Raw genomic sequence first — 19904 nt, forward strand, 5'->3', positions numbered from 1 at the left:
AACAGCTAAGTAGGGAACAGAAAATAACAGAAACTTCAGTGCAGCATTAATGAGAAGCAAACTTAAGCATTGTCCAAAATTATAAATCCAGTGGGACACAGATGTAAAGCATTTAAATGTTTCTTGACATAATTACAGTTAGATATCAAAATACCACAACATTTTTATATACTAGTAGCTGTTAAACCCAGACTGTTTATAGAGTAAGCACATCTGGAGAAGAGTAATGACCTAATCTTCCAAGAGCAGAAGTAAGCCCACTTGAATCCATTGTGAGGTTGCCCCTCATACTCATTGAGCTCTCTGTCTCGAGAAACCTATTTGAATGATCTCTGCTAAAATGCTGAGCTACATATTTTTAGTTTCAGAAGACACTATTATTTGTGTCTGCAATATTGTGAATGAATATGGTTTCATTACTGTATTTACAAATCATTAAATGAAATTCTTTGCTCATCTGTAAAAGGTTTTAAGCTATCTATGACATACCAATATAAAATTCACCTAATACAATTGGGAATAAACTGTATTTGTCTTGCCATCTTCACAAAGGAGCTATATAAAAAGACAAAATAAGCACAGTTTATTTTTCTGCTGTTTCAAATCTATTTCTTCCTGAATTTTCTTAATGATAAAGGTCTTCACGATTAATAGCCGTGCTTATTTTGTTGGCTTTAATATCATATGACCAAACATTGACAGAAGTGTATGGCTTCAAAAGCAATGTAGGTGATATACTTAAATGGTTTTAAAAAAAGCTAAATAAGTGACTTCTGCAATTTTTTTCATTCTATGTATTATCCATTTCTAGTACTTTTTAGGACTTGGATTACTTAATTCTCAAGAAAATAACCTTTACATCATCAGTATTATGTAAAATTTAAATTAAAAATAATAATGAACAAAATTAATAAAATCTAAAAACATAGTTAAGAATTACATACTTTTTCTTTAAGTAATACTTATAACCTACATAGTTAAATAGGCAAAGGAATGTTACTGAACTTTATTGGATGGTTTTAGGTGTTCTTTCTCTGCTAAGTGAACACTTTTTGTGAAAAGTTTAACGTATCACAGCTTTTTAAAGATCACCTAATAGCTGATAAACTCATTATTATTTTTTTTTTCTTTATGCGGTTAAAGTAATTAGTGGTGAAAATTTGCTACAGTTTATTATGATGTTTTAGATGTGTCTGTTCACAACTACATTCTTGAAGACGTTTATGGTAGAAGAAAAGATCAATTTTTTCATCTTGGGCTGTTCTTTCCCATTCAAAGAAGCATTGAAGTGAAAAAGAAAAAAAAAGATGATCAGTTATGAGAAAAATTAGGGGCGAAATCAGATATGTTAATTATATAAATCTACAAATTTTTAAGAGTGTTGTGGGGTGTTACACTGCAGCAGCACTGTCCATATTTAGAACTAATTCTTCTGCAGGACTATGCATCCTCCAGAAAGCACAATAGGTGGTACTTTGAAAACAGTTAGCAAAGTAATAGTATTTAAACAAAGCAGCAATAGTGCCTTGTTTAAGGGTATACCTGCATTGGCATATGAGTTCTTCCTGAGATTTTGAATGATTAAAGGAAAATAAAACAGGTAGCAGTGTTTTTGCAGGCCTGTAGGGAAATCTCAGCCTTTGGTGTTCTGACAATTCCTGTCCCCTAAAAATGAGAAAAGGTGCAAACCTGAATTTATATTAATGTATGTCCTAGATAGTTTAGCAATTAGAAATGTAAAATAAAATTAGTCTGTAGACATGACTGTAATACAAAGTAATCATGTTTGTCATTATAATCACAGCCTGCTGCTCTGAAAGAAAGATACATGTAACCAACTTACTTCTGTAGTCATGGACTGTGAAATTTGGTTTGTTGGAAGCCTCAGTTGACAGTCTGAAGGAAAACCTTTGCCCAGCGGGTGACAAATCTTTGTCTGCTGCAGTGACAGTCTGTATCACCTGAAACCAGATTAAGATCAATTCTGAAGTCAGTTCACTCTTCTTTTCTAAAAGAAGTTTTGTAGAAGTGTAAAGTGAACATCAAATGAAGCAATGGAAGCGGAATCTTGTTGGATTACTCTCATTCCCCTAACATTTGGACGCTGGAGGCGAGACGTATGAATAGTTTAGCTTCCAGAGAACTCATGATGTCTCCGAAGGTCTCACTTTGACATAGCTGAAGGAAATCAGAAAGATTTACCTTATATTCATAGCAGAAGTATTCAATAATTGTCCTTCCTACCAAAATAGTAGTGATTGTTTTAGGTGAGTATTTAAAGACAGTTCACTTTGTCTGCCACTCCTACTATCACAGTTATGACCAGCACATGCTGTAGTACTTCACAAAGCTGCACCCTAATTTTACTAATTACTAATTAGTACTTCTAATTGAAGTAGAGATGGTTGAAAGGTCTGCACCATCTAGGTATGAAGAAACTTTTGGGTCCCAGAGTCTTATCCACTAGATTTCAGGTAAGTGCAGTACTTTTAAAATGTTTCATAGCAGGATTGCCACTGATCTTTTAAAGAGGAAGGCATTTTTTATGTAACAAAGGTGTAAAATAATTTTTGACAGCTCAGTGCTTGTCTCAGCCTTCCCTGTGAAGGGTTCCTCTTTCAGTTCTTAGTGCCTGGATAAGAAACTAAAGGTGTCTAATAAACTAGAAGTTAAATTATGTTGTATGGTAGTTAATTGAAACACATTAAACAACAACAAAAAAGATGAGATAGGAATATCATATGAAGTCATAGACAAATCTGTAATAACAGCAGTAAAAATCACACAGACTGATTACATGCTACACGCATACAAAGATAAGTCATTGATTACACAGCAGGCTGAATATGTTCCTTCCATGGCTGGCATCCACTCTCTAAGTTGAACAACTGAAGTTACAAGTCTTGTCTTGGAAACAGTATTAGCTGCTAATATGTATGATGGTGGGCTTTGGTGTTTTGCAGCGCTGTGTTTAATTACACAAATTTTGCACAGAAGGAGCACATGCCAACAGCTTCTCGGGCCAGCTCTACTAATGCTGGCATCACTCATGGTGTCAGGTGATACTCTGCATCTGAAATAGGTTTTGCTTGCTATGTATATATATTTCAAACTGCTTAAAAGACCCAAGCTTTCAGGAGGATTGTCTTTAGGGTTGTGCATTCTTTTTCTCAGAATAGGACACTGAAATGTGTGTAATCCATCCTACTCCATTTATGCACTGTAGTTTTACCCTTGTCTTTAAGGAAGGGATTCCTTCTCCTGTCACAGCTATTAAATGCACAATAAAGAGTGGTTCAGGCTCATATAATCAGGGATAATAAAAATACATAGACTATAAATAGACTATAAAGGTCAACAAACAGCACTCCAAAACGTATTTCCAACACAGACATTTTATTTGTAAAAGAATTCTAACTAAGATGTCATTTTCAGACCCAGAAATTTCTATTGCTATAAACAAGCAAAGAAAAGGGGAAAAAAAAACCCCAAAACAACAATAAAAACCCCAACAAAAACAGCAAGTATTACAAATTTGAAATACCTGTCCTGGCTTGGCATTTTCACATACAGATGTCTCATACGGAACTGCAATTTCAGGAGGAAACTCGTTGACATCCAGGACATTTATTATAACGTTGACTTTGCTGGTTAATAGTGGATTACCTATAAATGATTTTTAGGACAAAAACATTAAGGGATAGTATGTATGTTTGTTGCATCACCAGTGTCCATGGACTGTCGTAAACTGTTTTGATCCTAGTACTGGGGAAAAGCCCTTGACTTCTGTTTATTTCTGATTTGTACTAAGGAGAAATCAGAAGCAAACTTCTTATCATTTCATACCCGACTTTGATCTGTTATTCTTCATTGGGTAAGGAAGCAGCCAACATGATTACGTTTATCAGACCATAAATTAAAGGATTTGAAGTTGCACTTGTAATAAAAGATGCAAACTTTTCTCAGATCACTTTTCACGAAGTCTGTGGGAAATGCTTCCAATGATTAAAACAGAATTCTGTTTTGCACAATGGAATGCAAAAAATCAATATTTATTACTTAGCCAGTGTTTACATCTTCAGAATATTAAGGAGGTAAGTGGACCATACCCATTTAGAAGGTGAGGAAAAGTAAGAGAGAAAGATACAAAGAAAAATCTTGCTGAAAGCCAGAGTCAGTGTAAACTTAGCAGTGAAACATGTAAAGCTATCAATCAACTTATGGTTAAACCATTAGGCTATGTTGTAACAGATATTATTTTTTAACTGCGTAACTATTTGCAAACAGCAAATGCATTTGTGCAAAAGAAATGGTAAAAAAAACCCAGTATACATTGTGCTTCTTTCCATTGTCATAACAATGCAGATAGTCTTCATGAGTCACTAGATGAATTTTATAAACAAGTTCACTGGCAAATGCAATCTATGACAGAAAGACACACTAATTCAATACAAAGTAGACAACAGTCTTTTTTACTTTATGCTGAGACCTCTTGCAACATAGATACATAAAAAACCAGTTTAGCTGGTGAGTGAAAAGGGTAATTATTTTGCATTAAAGAAGAGTGGCAGCCACTAAACAAAACTAACAGTTCAAGAAATGTACACTATGAATCAAGGTGGTGTATGAGTCACAGCATGGGGTCATGATTTCAAGTACCAGAAAAGTTTTCTTGAATCTTCAAGCATAAATCTTAGAATCACAGAATGGTTTGGGTTGGAAAGGACCTTAAAGATCATCGAGTTCCAACCCCCCTGCCATGGGCAGGGACACCTTCCACTAGACCAGGTTGCTCAAAGCCCCATTCAACCTGACCATGAACACTTCCAGGGATGGGGCATCCACAGCTTCTTTAGGCCACCTGTTCCAGTGCCTCATTACCCTTATAATGAAGAGTATCTTCCTTATATCTAACCTAAAGCTACTTTTTTTAACAGAACCACGTGATCACATAGTGGTCAGAGTTGAAAAGGACCTCTTAAGATCATCTTGTCCAAGCCCCTGCTAAAGCAGGTTCACCTACAGCAGCTCACACAGTTGTGTCCAAGCAAGTTTTGAATGTCTCCAGAGAAGACTCCACAACCTCTCTGGCCAGCTTCTTCCAATGCTCTGTCACCCTCAAAGTAAAAAAATGTTCCTTGTAAGCAGATGGAACTTCCTGTGTTGCAGTTTGTGCCTGTTGCCCCTTGTCCTGTCACTGGGCACCACTGAAAAGACCCTGGCCCCATCCTCTTGACAGTCACTCTTAAGATATTTGAATGCATTGATAAGATCCCCTCTCAGTCTTCTCCAGGCTAAACAGGCCCAGCTCTCTGAGCCTTTCCACATAAGGCAGAATCTCTGTAGCCCTTTACACATCTTTGTAGCATTTTCCTGGACCCTCTCCAGCAGTTCCCTGTCTCTCTTGAACTGGGAAGCCCAGAACTGGACACAGCACTCCAGATGCAACCTCACCAGGGCAGAGTAGAGGGAGGGACAATCTCCCTTAACCTGTTGGTCAGGCTTCTTCTAACTCCCCCCAGGACCTCACTGACCTTCCTGGCCACCAGAGCACACTGCTGGCTCATGGGCAACTGTCCACCAGGACTTCCAGGTGCTTCTCTTCAGAGCTGCCTTCCAGCAGGTGAACCTCAGCCTGTGCTGGTGCATGGGATTGTTCCTCCCCAAGTGTAGGACCTTACGCTTGCCTTGGTTGAACTTCATTGTGTTCCACTATGCACCAACTCCCCAGCCCCCCAGGTCTCACTGAATGGCAGCGCAACCTTCTGGTATACCAGCCACTCCTCCCAGTTTTGTAGCATCAGCAGAGATGTACACTTTGTCCCTTTACCCAGCTCATTGATGAGTAAGTTGAAAAAGACTGGACCCAGTAGTGACCCCTGGGGAACATCCATAGCCACAGGCCTCCAGCTAGACTCTGCGCTGCTGATCACAACTCTCTGAGCTCTTCCATTCACCCAGTTCTCAATCCACCTTACTGTCCACTTGTCCTATCACTACATGTTCTTGTGAAAGATCCCTCTCCAGCTTTCTTGTAGGCCCCCTTGAGGTAGTGGAAGGCTTCTGTAAGGTCTCCCTGGAGCCTTCTCTTGTCCAGACTGAACAACCTCAACTCCTTCAGCTTGTCTTCATAGGAGAGGTGCTCCAGCCCTCTGATCATCTTCATGGTCCTCAATGGACCCTTCAGATTATTTGCATTAGCTGCTTACTTTGTAGTTTGAATAAATCTTCACATTTCAGTTGTTTATAACTAACACAGCAAGGAGCAAAGTCTCTTCATGGTGGCACTGTAGAAATTTTACATTATTTCTTTCTTGGTTTTAGCATTTTCAAGAGGCCTCTGTCAAAGTTAAAAGGTATTTCCCAATGCTTCCCTAGTTAAGTAGGATCAGCTGCAAGTAGAAATGTGCTGTACCTGTTTACAGGTAGTGGGTAAATTGACCATCTTGCAAACTCAGCTTAGAATCTAAAAAACAACAACAACAAAAAAAAAACAACGAAACCAAACACAACAAAAAAACACTACCCATATCACACAATATTTAATGTTACTTCCTATGAACATACCTAATTAATAGTGAACATATCTAATAGTAACTCTTTGAATCCTCATTCGTTTTCAATTTAGAGTCATCCCTGCTCACAAAATGTCTCTTTGGAGAAAGGCATTGTGTCCTATGAATGAAAACAGGTTGGTCTAGCAGCTGGCAATTAGGCAGTGATTCTATAGATGCCTAAAGAGCCAGAAGAAATCTAGATCACCTGCTCATAGTTGAATTGTTTCCTTTGTATAAGAGGAAACAAAAAAGTTCTAAGAAGTTATTTTAGTCAGTAGAGTGCAGGACCTCGACTCTGAATATATACAGAGATCAGAAAACCGCTGAGTAGGTCAAGTTCACTCAGTTACCAGCAGAAACAACCAAACTTGAAATTTCTCTCCTAGAAGTACTCGTTGCAAAGAACACAGCAATTCACAGAGAGTAACTTAGGTTTTCCTTTAGGTTTTGTGTGTTTATTTTAAGGTAAAACACTGTCGAAGAGGAGTTCAGGATACATTCTTCACATTAGAGATTAATATGTTGCCATGAAAGCACAAACATAGATGTTACCTTGTTTTCACAAATATGTTAGCAATGCTTTTCCAGTAAAATAATGAATGTATTCAAAAATTATGCATCATGTACATGGGAGATATTAGCTGATTTTGATAATTTCTGTTAAAGATATTAGTTTCCATAGTATCTTACATTTTTATATATATATATATTTTTAACAGCCTACATATTATGGAACTGTATATTTTTAAATTGAACAAATGGATTTGACATACAGGGTTTCATTCTGAAATCAGCTGGCAATTAGGCAGTGACTCTGTAGATGCCTAAAGAGCCAGAAGAAATCTAGATCATCTGCTCACAGTTGAATTGTTTCATTTATATAAGGGGAATGATGGCAAAGCCAGTTTAATGTATTTTTTTTCTCTGACTTGATAGGGATAAAGCTGGTGGGCTTTGTTTATAACTGGCCTGTTCAAGAAATGACAATTTGCAGAATGACCATTAGGGTGCGTGTAAAAGTTGGTAGAGGGGTTGTTGCTATTATTGTCTCACAGTAAGAAAGAAAATAAGTATTTTAACAATAATATTTTTTTAAGTAACAGAACTTACTATTTTGGATCCTGTTTATTTTTAAAAAGGTAAGTTCATGGAGAACTGAAAATACTTGGGTAACAACAGTGCCCGTTCCTGAGGGAAGTTTATGCAACTAATTGCAGTACTGGGCCATTTTCCTTAGATAATCATGTATTTGTCGAGGCACTACTCAGTGCACTTTTTCTCTAACAAGATATGGCAGTTTCATTGTTTCTATGTCAGCAGTGAACAAGTCACAATTATTTTTATTTTTTTTTTTTTGTAGCAGAAGTTCTTGAAATATATTAATTTACCTCCCCTCTTTTTCTTCAGATTTTTCTTCCCTTTATCTTTTTTTTTGGTTGTATGCAGTATGTCACCCCTCAAACCCCAGCTTTTTCTTCTGTGCTAGCTCTTAGTCAGACAACTGCATGTAAAGTTTTGACAGATAGTATACCTCAAATCCTTCAAAATATTGCCAATTACTGGCATAGTACAGGTATGGCGATTGTTTTTAATGCTGTGGATAATGGTCAATGTATAAATATTTTGAGGTACACTGAAATGAACCACAAATATGTTTTAATTGTAGATTCTTGACTAGGCAGTTGTTAAAACTGAGAATTTCATAATATAACCTACCTGCTACAGCTCTACATAAACATTACGTGTGCTGGGAAGGTGCACAGACAAGTAAACATGGAAGTTTTAGCTAGCTTTAATTACTCTTGGGAATAATAAACAGATTTACATCAAGTTTATGAAAACTTCTGCCTTACTGCATTTAAAAAAATTACAAATCTCAAATGTTCTTTGCCCACAAACAAATCTAAATAATTAAGCTTTACTGAAACATAGACCATTATGAGACCTTCCCTCAGCATCTACCTGTCTTTCAGTTTCTCTGAAAACAAATTACAGTTCTGCTGGAATTTCTGTGTACATGTACATATATCTCCATATACTCAAAATCACTTGTGATAGTTGCCTCTGTTAGTGTATTTTTTTTTTCCAGACTACAGATAAAATTCAAGTGTTCATTTGACTGGTGACCTCATTATATTTTCAGGTTCCAGCGAGTGAGCCCATAGGGTTGGGGTTTTTTTTTTTGACACAACTACAACCAAGAATTTATATTTTTATTTTTAAAAATGCATAAGTTCTCTCTTTCCAAAATCTCCCTCTTCCTGTTAATAGCATGTACTACTTTTTGAAGACTCAGTGCCAAGCAATACATTGAGGAAAACTTGTTGTTTGTTTTAGAAACCTGCATTTCTGGACACATAAACACAACAGAATAAATAAGAAATATAGCAGAGGTCCTCTTCTACAACCTGTTGATGTCAACAGAAAGATGTCTCTGGCCTTTACACAACCACTGAGTGACCAAAAGACTTGTATTCAAAGGGTTGTATGAGAATTTCAATTTGACAGGATCATGAAGGAGGAATAATGTACAGAAGGATGGCAATGAGGAAAGTTAGAGCTGCATAATACAGTGGTAAAAGGGAGTTCTTATTTAAAAAAAAACAACAAAACAAACATAAAAACACACACACACAAAAAAACAACCCACTATGTAGGAGAAGACACAAAGACAAGAAATAAAAAACACACACACACCACAAATCATATAGGAAAAGAAAACAAATGGTTAGGTATAAAGTCTTGGGCAGAGAAAAGACAGAAGAGCAGAGATGCAGCGCACAGATTGGTTAATTTAGGGCCTTAAATTTTGACTCAATTTTAGTGGAATTTTTGAATGAGAATCAAATGAGTCTTCAATTTTTTCTGCCTTTCAAATGGAGATTGGCAGACCTGTTATTTGACTAACCTAATTTCATATAGAGTGAATTACAAAATCAGAACTCGGAACTATACAGCTCCTCATGCTCTCTGTGCTGACAAAATGTTTTTCAGCTTCTGATGGAACTGTGGCAACATGAAGGCTGCTAGAAAAACCTTAATATACAGGGCTGTTTGAACGTCACAGCTAGCCTCACAGTGAGTCTGGTGAAATGATATTTATTGAGACTTCTTAAATAATCTCTTTGCAAAACATGCACTCTTCACAGTATATTTATGCCTGAGCACTACATTCTGAAAAAAACACCACCCATTAGCATATTAATTCAGTTTGTGTCATACTTACTAACTTTACTTGCAATTATAGAGAAATTGTACTGTGCTGTGCTTTCTCTGTCCAGTAATTCATTAGTAGCAATGGTTCCTTCAGTAGCATCTATTGTAAAGTAGTTGTCCACATCATTCTTCCAATCAATAAAGTATCTGTATGTGAAAAATATTAAACAAAGTAGATGCAAATGTTCAAAGATTATTCATTTATCATAACAGCAGTCTAGCTAGCTCAAGTTTTGTTATTTTACTCTTCCCAACTACTATCACTGCAGGAAGAAGACAATAAAAATGATTTATTTATTTCTTTTCTTGCAGAGTTGGAATGCTCAAGGGAAAATGGGATATAATAAAAGATTTAGTATTTCTGGTGTTCATATTATTTGAAAACTTTGAGCTCTCGAGAAGTTGATGTACAGCTTCTGTGACCCTGATCACTTGTACCAGTCAGTTTGGAAAGCACTAGATAGGCTTAGAGGGAAAAAAGAGAAAAGATACGTGAAATAGTGCTTAAGGTATGAATAGGAATGAAGAGTGGATCAGATCTTGCCTCTTCACATTCATTTGTAGCTGCAATAGGCTGGTAGTAGCCTCACAGGGTGTACAAAGATGTTTTCTAGTGGATGTATACAGGCTGTTGGCACTGAGTCTACTCAAAAGTCCATCTCCTAAGGGATGTTGGCATTCACAGTATGGGAGATGGAGAAGAATGCGGTTGTTCCCCCACATATATAGGAGCAATAAAAGACTCTTTGACTTTGGGAATAATAGGCAACTTCAACTTTCACTGGAGCTGTGAGGAACTGGGGGGAAAGGGTGTGTGGGGGATATACCATTGGTTGTTTTGTTCTCCTAAGCCTTTGTCAAAAGTAGGAACACAGAACAAATTCAAAACTCAGAATGTGTCCTTATTTGTTATTTATACTTAGCAAGGACTTAATAGAAAGGAGAGATGCACTTGTAAACATAGCTGCTTAAAAGCAATCTGATAATTATTCCAAACCCATCTGCCTTAAATGCTAATTAATTTGAAAATCTGTTTTCACATTTGATGCTACTGTTTGTAGGTATAACAGAATAATAATTTTTCTGATGCAGTGCCACCAGCTACTAATTTCTTTTACATTGCTACTCTCTTCATATCTTGATGATGTTTCTCAAAAGCTAGGCAGGATGAAACTGAGAAAGCCATTTGTGAGCAGTAGGCAATAAGAACAAAACCGCACTCAACAGCAAGTACATTTAGAAGATCATAAAGGCCAGAGGAATGTTCCTATGGCATCTCATTGCATGTAAACTAATGAGAACAAGCACAAAAGCTATTATTTCCTTCTCTGATTAGTGTGATTTATGGAAAGAATATATGGGGAATATAATGATAAACAATGTTTACTGCTGTAGAAGGAAGCAATGGTAGAAAGGGATATTCCCAAAGGAAATATATCAGATTGGGACTCAAGAATGCCAATAGCTCAGGAAGACTTGAATAGCAAAAAAATCACCAGTAAGGTACCATGGTCATTTGGAAACATTTTGTTTAATCAAAATTACAAGAAAATCCTATCTGCAGATGAAATAAGTTATTTATTCAATTGACAGGCAACATTACCAGGTTAACACTTTATTTGAAAAGCCTCAGAAAAATTTTGCTAGAGGCATATTTTATACTTTTGCGCAGCTGAGCAGGCACATTTTCTTAAATGTGATATTACTGTCTACCCACATTTCTAATTTCAATTTCATTCTTCAAAATCTGTTTGACATAAAAAATTTTGAAAAATATAAGCCATTTAATTAGAAATATCATTACACTGACATACTCTTTTGGGAGCAGTAAAATTACTCTTTCAGGCTTTGCATGTTTAATAGATTGTAGTTTCTTCCAAAATTCAATATGCAGCCACAAATAAATGGGATCAAAGCACGAGAAAGTAACTTTGCTTATCTTTCCCCTTAGGAAGATTAGTTTTGTCTAAGTAAGTACTCTACACACCACAGCATGAGCCAGGGAAGAAAACTCAGGACTTATTCAAAGCACGGCATAGGTGATAGCCTCCTCCACCAAGAGGCTTCAAAACTATAGAAAATATATTCAGTTTGAAGACTGTTGCATTTGAAGTTACATTCAAGCATGAATATTTTTAGGATCTGAATCTGATCGTTTATACTGAAGCATTCAGACAGGTGATTAACTTCATGCACAAGCCTAGTATGCCTACTCCAAAACATAATCATCGGCAGGATCAAAGCCCACAATAAGCACTGCAAGACTAGCACAATTCCTGCTGATACTAATGGCAGAATTCCTCTTTGCTTCTGTGGAAGTGGGATCTGTGGGAATTGAACAGTTTGATTAAAACAGAACTGTAGCAGTTGTTCCAAATTCATTGTCTTCACCTGTGTTAACACTGTGTTAACTATTATGTCAGCATTGTTAGCATCTTTTTTTTTTTTTTTTAACTGTGGCATTATCTTTAAAGACATTGTTTCCTTCTCTTTCCATGTACTGCACAAATGGTAAAATCAACAAGGGTGGAACAGTCAGCTCCTCTCATCCTAAGAAGCTATATATTCAATTATACTACAGAAGAAAGAGCAGTAGAAATTATTGGAGATGTATTGTAAAATATATATATATTTACAGGAAAAACTGCAAACAAGCAGCCATTCTTTTTCCTTTCATGGGTTGTCCATGCGCCATACACATGAAAACCTATCTGGCATAAAATAATCTTACAGATAGCTCTTCTGGACATACTATTGCTCCCAGATACTTTAGTAAGTCTGTAAGGCTTAGTAAAAGAGTTGACCCCATATGGCTGCTTTTCAAATGGGAAAATTTCAAATACTTTTCAAATTTCCCAAAGGGAAGTAATTTTGGGGGGAGGCTGTAAAAGAAATGCAGTTTCCTTTTACATTCAAAAAATACTCTTTCATATCATCCGATGCTCAATGTGAGATTATTTGTAAACAGCACAGCAACAGTTAGTCTCTTTCTAAGGCAAATAGTACTGCCTGAGCTCTGACTTTTACTTGGAAACACGCTTTCAAGAACAGAAGAAATGGGAAAAGCATCTCCCATCAAAAAAATCCTTAAGTTTCCAGGTATAAACCATGGTATTTGGGGCATAAAGCCCTACATTTCTTGTTAGACTGTGACTCAAAGAGGAACACTGTTGAAATACTGGTATTAGGACAGCTGTCTAGATCTTCTAGTCATGGTCTAGCAGTCTGAAGCAAGTGTGATGGGTCTGTCTGACTGCTCATAGTGCCTGAAAGACAGATCATGGATAACTGCACTAATCCCAAGAGGCAGCTCCCTCCTTGAAAAGTTAAGAACTTACTTGTTGACATAGGACACAGCAGTATTATTTTTCAGAAGCCCTTAAACAGGCCTGCTTGGCAGCTCTGAGTACTAGGACTTTGATATACATCTCATAGTCACTGAGAGGGATGAAACTTTGAACTCTATGTCTCCCTGAATATTCTTCCCAGCAGAGGACTGTATTCCAGATCATATTATTCAAGGCAGAGGATGTGTGGGATAAGTGTGGAAGGATAATACCTTTGCTAACATTGTCTGAGTATTCTCAAGAATAACTGTATCTGTACATCAAGTAGGACAGAAATGATAGAATGGAAATATTTGGTCTATAAAATGACAAGAGTCAAGTCTGTAGGACTGTCATCCAGAGTGTTCACAAAGACACACGATGTCCTCTTAAGAGGTCCAAGAATAATTTGCATTCATCTTGCCTAAATGGTGAAGTTGTGTGTAGCTCATGGGATCTCACAGGGCACTCCTCCAAAAGAGGGCTCATCTTCTTTTAAAGAGCAGAGGACAATAGGGAAGACCGTGTGGACTCTACTTGCAGCACAGAACATAGCAGAGTGCTTGATGGAGCGCTGTTGAATACATGAGTGACTGCAGATCACCCTTGTGAGGATAACAGGAACTCTGAGCCATCAAGCAGACAACTGGAGTTGCTTCAGAGTTATACCATGACTAAAAGAAATGGACAGCTATCCTGCTGCTGCTATGGAAATATGTATGACAACATGCTCAGGACGGATGGGAAGTGGCAGGAAGCTAGGGAGGCTGTGAAGCTCAGGACTTCGGTTATGTTTTTTGGTCCTAAAAATGTGGAGGGGAAGACTTACCCTGCCTAGTCACAGACGGTCTTTGGAACAGTGGGTGTCCATCCTCACCACCAAAAGTTTACAAACCTTGCCAAAGTCCCTCTTTGTTGTTCTGTCTTGATAGTGACAGCAGTGGTGACACAATGCAACAAAAGAATCATGTAACAGCATGCAACAACTTACAATATATCTTTATTTATTATTATTTGATGCTTAAACACAATGCAGAGTATGTATTTGTGTGTCCATGCATTGGCCCTAATTGGGAATTTACCAGCTGTTCCCAAAATTGCAGAGGAAGGCATATTGTAGCTTGGACATAGCTCAAAAAGGGGCTTTTAGGAGAAAGTTACAAAGTCCTTTGCAAGGCAATAGCTGTTTTTTTCCTTTTTTCCAAAATTCAGCTGAGGATTCTAGTCTTGCTAGTATTACCTTGATAATGAATAACCTATACTGTTACGGTTTCATACCCAAATCCCCATTGTATTCCATATACACACACACATACTTATGCAATACAAGTTTCTGTTGAATTTCTACCAGCTAAAAAAATATTAGAACCACCATCGGTACTCAGTATCATTTTCTCTTCCCAGCTCTCTTTTGATAGTGTTTTATTGTCTCCAAAGGAGGACAATTGCAAAGTACTGGCCTAACTGTTTTTTTCTATGCTTTTCAAGACCATAAGGACACCTTATTGTGAGCTGATTGTGGTTGTTGGGATTGTTCTAGTGACAGAAGCACTCTCAGGTCTTCTTTTGAACAGGGTGTCATAAATGCAGAGAAGGTAAAACTAACAAAGAATCAAGAGGTACCAGAAAAATTTCCCAGTTACACAATGCTGGCATGGTGAAAGCTGGGTCATATCAAGGTCTAAGCGCTCTCTTGTGCATTCCTAGCCCAGAGGCACCCCAATGTATTTATCCTTGCTTGTACTCGCATGTAGCTGACAACTACATCTATCCATACTGAAAAGCAGTATCCAGGTCTCAGTCAAGCTGCTTTGACATTTTAGACTGAAAGGTCCCAGAGACTAATTAATGGAGTGAAGTTGCAATACCTTGCTAATATACACCCATGCCTCCTCAAAAGTAAGAGCAACTAGCAGGAACAGTCTTGCATAACTGCCATATCACTGCCTGTGAGACATGAGGGGACTTATGAATGTGGAGAGAAAAATATTTGTTTCCAGAAAGTTTTCTTTCTGATACTGCACCTGAAAGAATAATAGACAGAGCACTTGGTAACTTGGCTAAACTCAGACCATCTGAAATGGAATATGCAGTTCTTAAAATTTGTTCATGATATCACAGCCATGCAATTCAAGCCAGGAAATGAGCAAGGTAAGACATATATAAGTGTGTGTATTTTAGAAGAAAAGATTGTTTTAAAACCAGACTGGGAGGATTAAGGCCAAATGCCACTGAAGTAAAACTCTAAAGCATAAACCTTAAAAGAGTGCTAAAGCATAGATGATCGGTACTACCAGTGGTGGCAAACATAAGGAGGAGAGCTCTGACCTGTCCAAGCTGCTGAAAGTAACAGTGAAAAAAAGACACTGTCTACACCCTTTGTCACTGTTTGTACAGTAAACAGGGAAGGGAAACATGGACCATGACCCTAGAGATGCTGTTAAGCTAAAGGCGCTCAGACCAAACTTGCTTCTGCCACGATAGCATGCATACAGAAAATCATCTGAAGGAGTAAAACACATTATTCAATTGGAATTGGCATGAAAATGGAAAGGAATAATCCAATTCAGTGAGCAGTAATGCATTTAACGTTTAATTACTGGCTTTCCCTTTTTGTTTTACTGTTCCATAAATAAAGAACAGTAATCACAACCAGCCTCCTCAAAGAAGAAAAGAAAAAAAGCCAATAACCAAACCTCAACAAAAAGCAAGGGGGGCATTCCTTCTTTTTTTTTTTTTTTTTTTTTTTTTTTTTTTGATATAGAGCTAACTTACATCATCTGTCTTACATCAGCATATTCTTGTCTGTATTTCAATTTCTGTTGTGGAATTGTACCTTAAGCAGACTCAGATGGTGAATCTAAGAAAATCCAAATGACAAATTTTCTGTGTACACTCAATGACTTGTCTGCCAACCCCAGTTTAGAAAGTATCTTATTACTGCAAGCTGACTACAGCTTGTCAAACCCAAGCAGTGGAATGAAGAATTTTAGATGTAAGAAAATTCCTGATGCAATGGGAAAAAAAGAGATTAATTACTAAGAAAAATTATGCTTTCAACTATACTTTTCCAACTCAAAATTTTTTCCAAGTATGTACTTGGTGCTAATCATACTCAGTTACAAATCTGCTCTAAGGTGCAGGTCCAAATATTTTAAAATACAAACATATATTTTTTAAGATTGCAGTTATTAAAAAGTAGAGAAAAAGAAAAATCACTGCTACAATGAGAAACAAGAAATTCAGACTTCAAGTCAAGCCTGAAAGAGATTAAAATGTTAGAGAATGTAATGTGTTGAAGCGTGTAAACAACTTTGTGTCCTCCAGAATCCTATCCTGGCACTGAAAATTCCTTCCTGCAATTATTAAAATGATCCATTCACTAAGTTATCTTTGTGTAAAACTCAAAATAATTGTATCACCATACATACATACATATATATTTGAAAAAATAAGCCAGTTCTTTGTTGCTCTTCTCAAACGTAAGTGCTGAACTCTGCTTCTTACTGGAAATATCTTCTATTCCATTTAAGACTGCGGAATGATTGTCATAAGTTTGCTAAAGGTGCCATCAAGAAATTTTAGAACAAGTCCCCTGTAGACCATGCATGCTTAGAGAAGCAATTAAGTTAAAACAACTGTAATTAGATAATGAAATATTTTATTTTCCTTTGCTAAATGATACAGTCATCTGATTTATCTACTTTTAGAGCTAAATAGGATAGTTAGATTTGCAAGGTTTTCCGCAGAGCTGCAGCACTTGAATCAGTATCAATTTTCTAGTTTCTTTTTCATACCTTCATTTGATTTAAGGATTACCCTTTTTTCTGAGTCTTGTGGTTTTCTATTGACTTAAAAATGCTGGCTCATGGGGTTTTACAGGAGCAGCAATGGTAAATACCATTTTTTGTCCTCTGTACAGCGTGATAACATGAAATAAGATGCAATGCAGTACTTGCCTAAGAGTAGCAGACAATGTCATGCAGCACCCTTGCATATCATTCATGTTGTCCTGTGTTAATACAACCCCAGGGTTCCTTCTTATATTTTTAAAGTGCCTATTATGCTGTACAACCCAGCAACTGTTGTGCTGTATACATACAAAGTATTATTTATATGAAATATTAGACATTTAAAAAATAAAACACCTTTTCTTGAATAAAACTGTTAATACAAAAAAAGATTTGAATAAATAATTTACTTAATATAATGAAAAGCACTAGCACCTCTTTTGTGCCAAAATTCCTAGTTTTTCAATACCCTGGGTTTGATACTGTGTTGTTCTGTTTGGAGGAAGTAAATCCATTCAAACTTATCTACTCTCACATAAAAAGGTAATCTGATATATTCATAGTAATAGTTATTAGAAAAATCTAATTTAATAACAGCAAAATAACACCTGAAGTTCTGCTGTAAAATTTTCCTGTCATTAAGCAAAAGATGTAAAGTCTGTGGTAATGTTCCAAAGTGGCAGATGCTGCTCTGCTGGGATGCCTTTTTTTGTTTATAGGTTTAAATAATTTATTAAGCCACCTCCCTTAATGGGAACAGAAGCTTTTTGAACCTTTGCTGAGATGTTCTTCAGAACACTGCTGAGATGTTAGAGGTCAAACCAAAGGAAAACCTTACTGGTCTGCCATCAGATCTTATGCTCTGGGTAATCCCTTGGGTATTAGCTGGATCCCGGAAGAACCCTAACCATGCTGATACATAATAATCTCAATACTTAAGTTTTTGGGCTTTGTTTTTTGTTTGTTTGTTTGGGGTTTTGGGGGGGTTTTGTGTGTGTGTGTGTGGGGGAGGATACCAGGAATGAAGAAAATATCCCCCAAAAACCTCTAACAAACAAAAAATAAACTCTAGCTGAAATGTTAAAAGGAACCAGCTCTGCCATTCACTACTATCTGACTATTGCCATTAAATCTTAACATAACATTTCTCCTAAATGCCCAGACATAGTCACAGAAGGGTTTCTGCTGCTGTTCCTGTTAAGTTTAAATGGTTATCTCCTACTCTTACTTCCCTCTCTGCTTCTAATCAGTATTAGTACTACAGTTCTCCCAAATGCATTTTCCTTTTAAAATGGAATGGGCCAGGTTGTAAAGAAGTAGTTTGTTTTCAGCTGGTTTCTAACCTAAGCTGTTTCACAAATTGGGTTAATTGACAGTTGTGCTTGCAGAGTTGAGATTAATAAAGCTCTCATGGGTAATGCTTTGAAATGAACATCTCAAAGTTGCATATTCAGATGCAACCAAAAAATGAGCAGCCAATGTAGTTGGTCTAACGTGCTCTAAGCATCTTTACTACCATATCATAACACAAAACCAACAAGGTGAATGTAGGTAGAAAGGTCTTAGTGGCATTGCTTTATTCACAGGTAGCAAAAACTAGAGATTGATGTGCGGGTGATGCTATCTATGTAAGTGGCACAGTTGTCTTTCATATTATACCAATCACAGTTGCCACACCTAAAAATGAACGCACCCCCAATTTACTGATATGTTAAAATATTTCTGACAGTTTTACCATGACTTTTCTTTCATCATTCCACTCAAAATGACATATTTCTTTATGATTCGGTAGAGATTTTTGAAGGTATGTAGTACAGCTATAAAGCTGTTGTAATAGTTCAAGCTGAGCAATTTTGAAGATCCCACTGAAGTAATGTCTCTACTCTTTTAGTGGAAGGATAGCTTTGTATTTGTTAATATATTTTGGCTTAAAAAGCGGGGACGTTTTGGATTATTTTGGAAGAAGCCAAAATAAGTTGTTGTATTCCTCTGTCCCCTTTTCCAAAGCAGTTCAGCATTGTAATTTCTTGGACTGATACCCTGTGATCTGTACTTCAGCCTTCCCAGAATGAATCTTGTCTATACTGCACATCAGATAGGGGATGCCTTGAAGAAGGACAGATGGAATTGCTGTATTTTGGGAGAAAGAGCAACCACTTCTAGTCAGAATGTCCCATGTGTATCATTTTCATGCCTTTCTTATAACACAGGATCTTTCACAGGAAAAAATAACACAGTTTGAGTCTTCTGCATACAGCATGACTGGGTTCACAGTCCTTCATACATGGCTGCATTCCGTATTTCTAATCAGGAGATTGAATCAGGTTAGTGATTTTAACAGTCTGTAGCTTACCTGATCTGGGATGAGAGATACCAGTGCAAACAAATTACACTTTGCTCCTTTCGTGAAAATCAACCATCATGTAGAATTAGCTGACAAGGAAGCAGTGGCTGGAGACAGCCAGACTGCAGCAGTGGGTCAGAGTCAAGCGAGGGAAGTTGTTCAACACGAGGGAAGCTGTTAAACTTTTCATAAGCTTTATAAATCTTACATAAGAACTTTAGTAGAACACACTAAGCAATATAGAAAATAAAATGTGCTGCAGTTCAGTTATCAGCCCTTCCAAACTGCCAGTTCTGCCTGTCTACAAATTCCTGTCCTTCCTCCCCCCTCTCCCTTTAAAGGTTTTGTTCATTTGCGTATCACACCCTCCAGTCAGCTCCACTGTCTGATCTGCATTTCTCATTACCGGCTGGCTATCTTATCAAAAGCCATTGTCATTTCGAAAATGCATTGTTTTTATTCAATTTTAACACCATTTTTTCCTGCTTCATTGAGCAGGCATAACGGCAAGACAGTCAGGCAGAAGGAAAGCTTTGTCCTGTGGTTTAATGAAGTCTCAGTTGTTTGGACTGTGAGCAGCAGCAGAAGACACGTTGGGTTTAACACCCTCACTCCAGGCATAGCAGTCAATATTGCTGCGATGGGAAAGCAGCACAGCACTTTCTCTAAC

At 37.1% G+C, this 19904-nt stretch overlaps 1 protein-coding gene across 4 annotated transcripts in view; it reads right to left on the minus strand.

The window, feature by feature from the left end:
- The window catches only part of CDH12 (cadherin 12), a 220895-nt gene that overhangs the window by 11196 nt on the left and 189795 nt on the right, over window positions 1-19904 (minus strand). For 3 of the 4 annotated variants that reach the window (XM_040588449.1, XM_040588450.1, XM_040588451.1), the window contains 3 exons: window positions 9784-9920; window positions 3545-3666; window positions 1844-1961 (listed from right to left, as the gene is read on the minus strand). In XM_040588449.1, coding sequence (XP_040444383.1) covers window positions 1844-1961; window positions 3545-3666; window positions 9784-9920 — 377 coding nt within the window. Of the gene's footprint in view, window positions 1-1542; window positions 1666-1843; window positions 1962-3544; window positions 3667-9783; window positions 9921-19904 lie in introns of all 4 variants that reach the window. The other variant, XR_005827124.1, reaches the window with a different exon arrangement.

This window comes from Falco naumanni, chromosome 3 (assembly GCF_017639655.2).
Source record: "Falco naumanni isolate bFalNau1 chromosome 3, bFalNau1.pat, whole genome shotgun sequence".
NCBI classification, from domain to species: Eukaryota; Metazoa; Chordata; class Aves; order Falconiformes; family Falconidae; genus Falco; species Falco naumanni.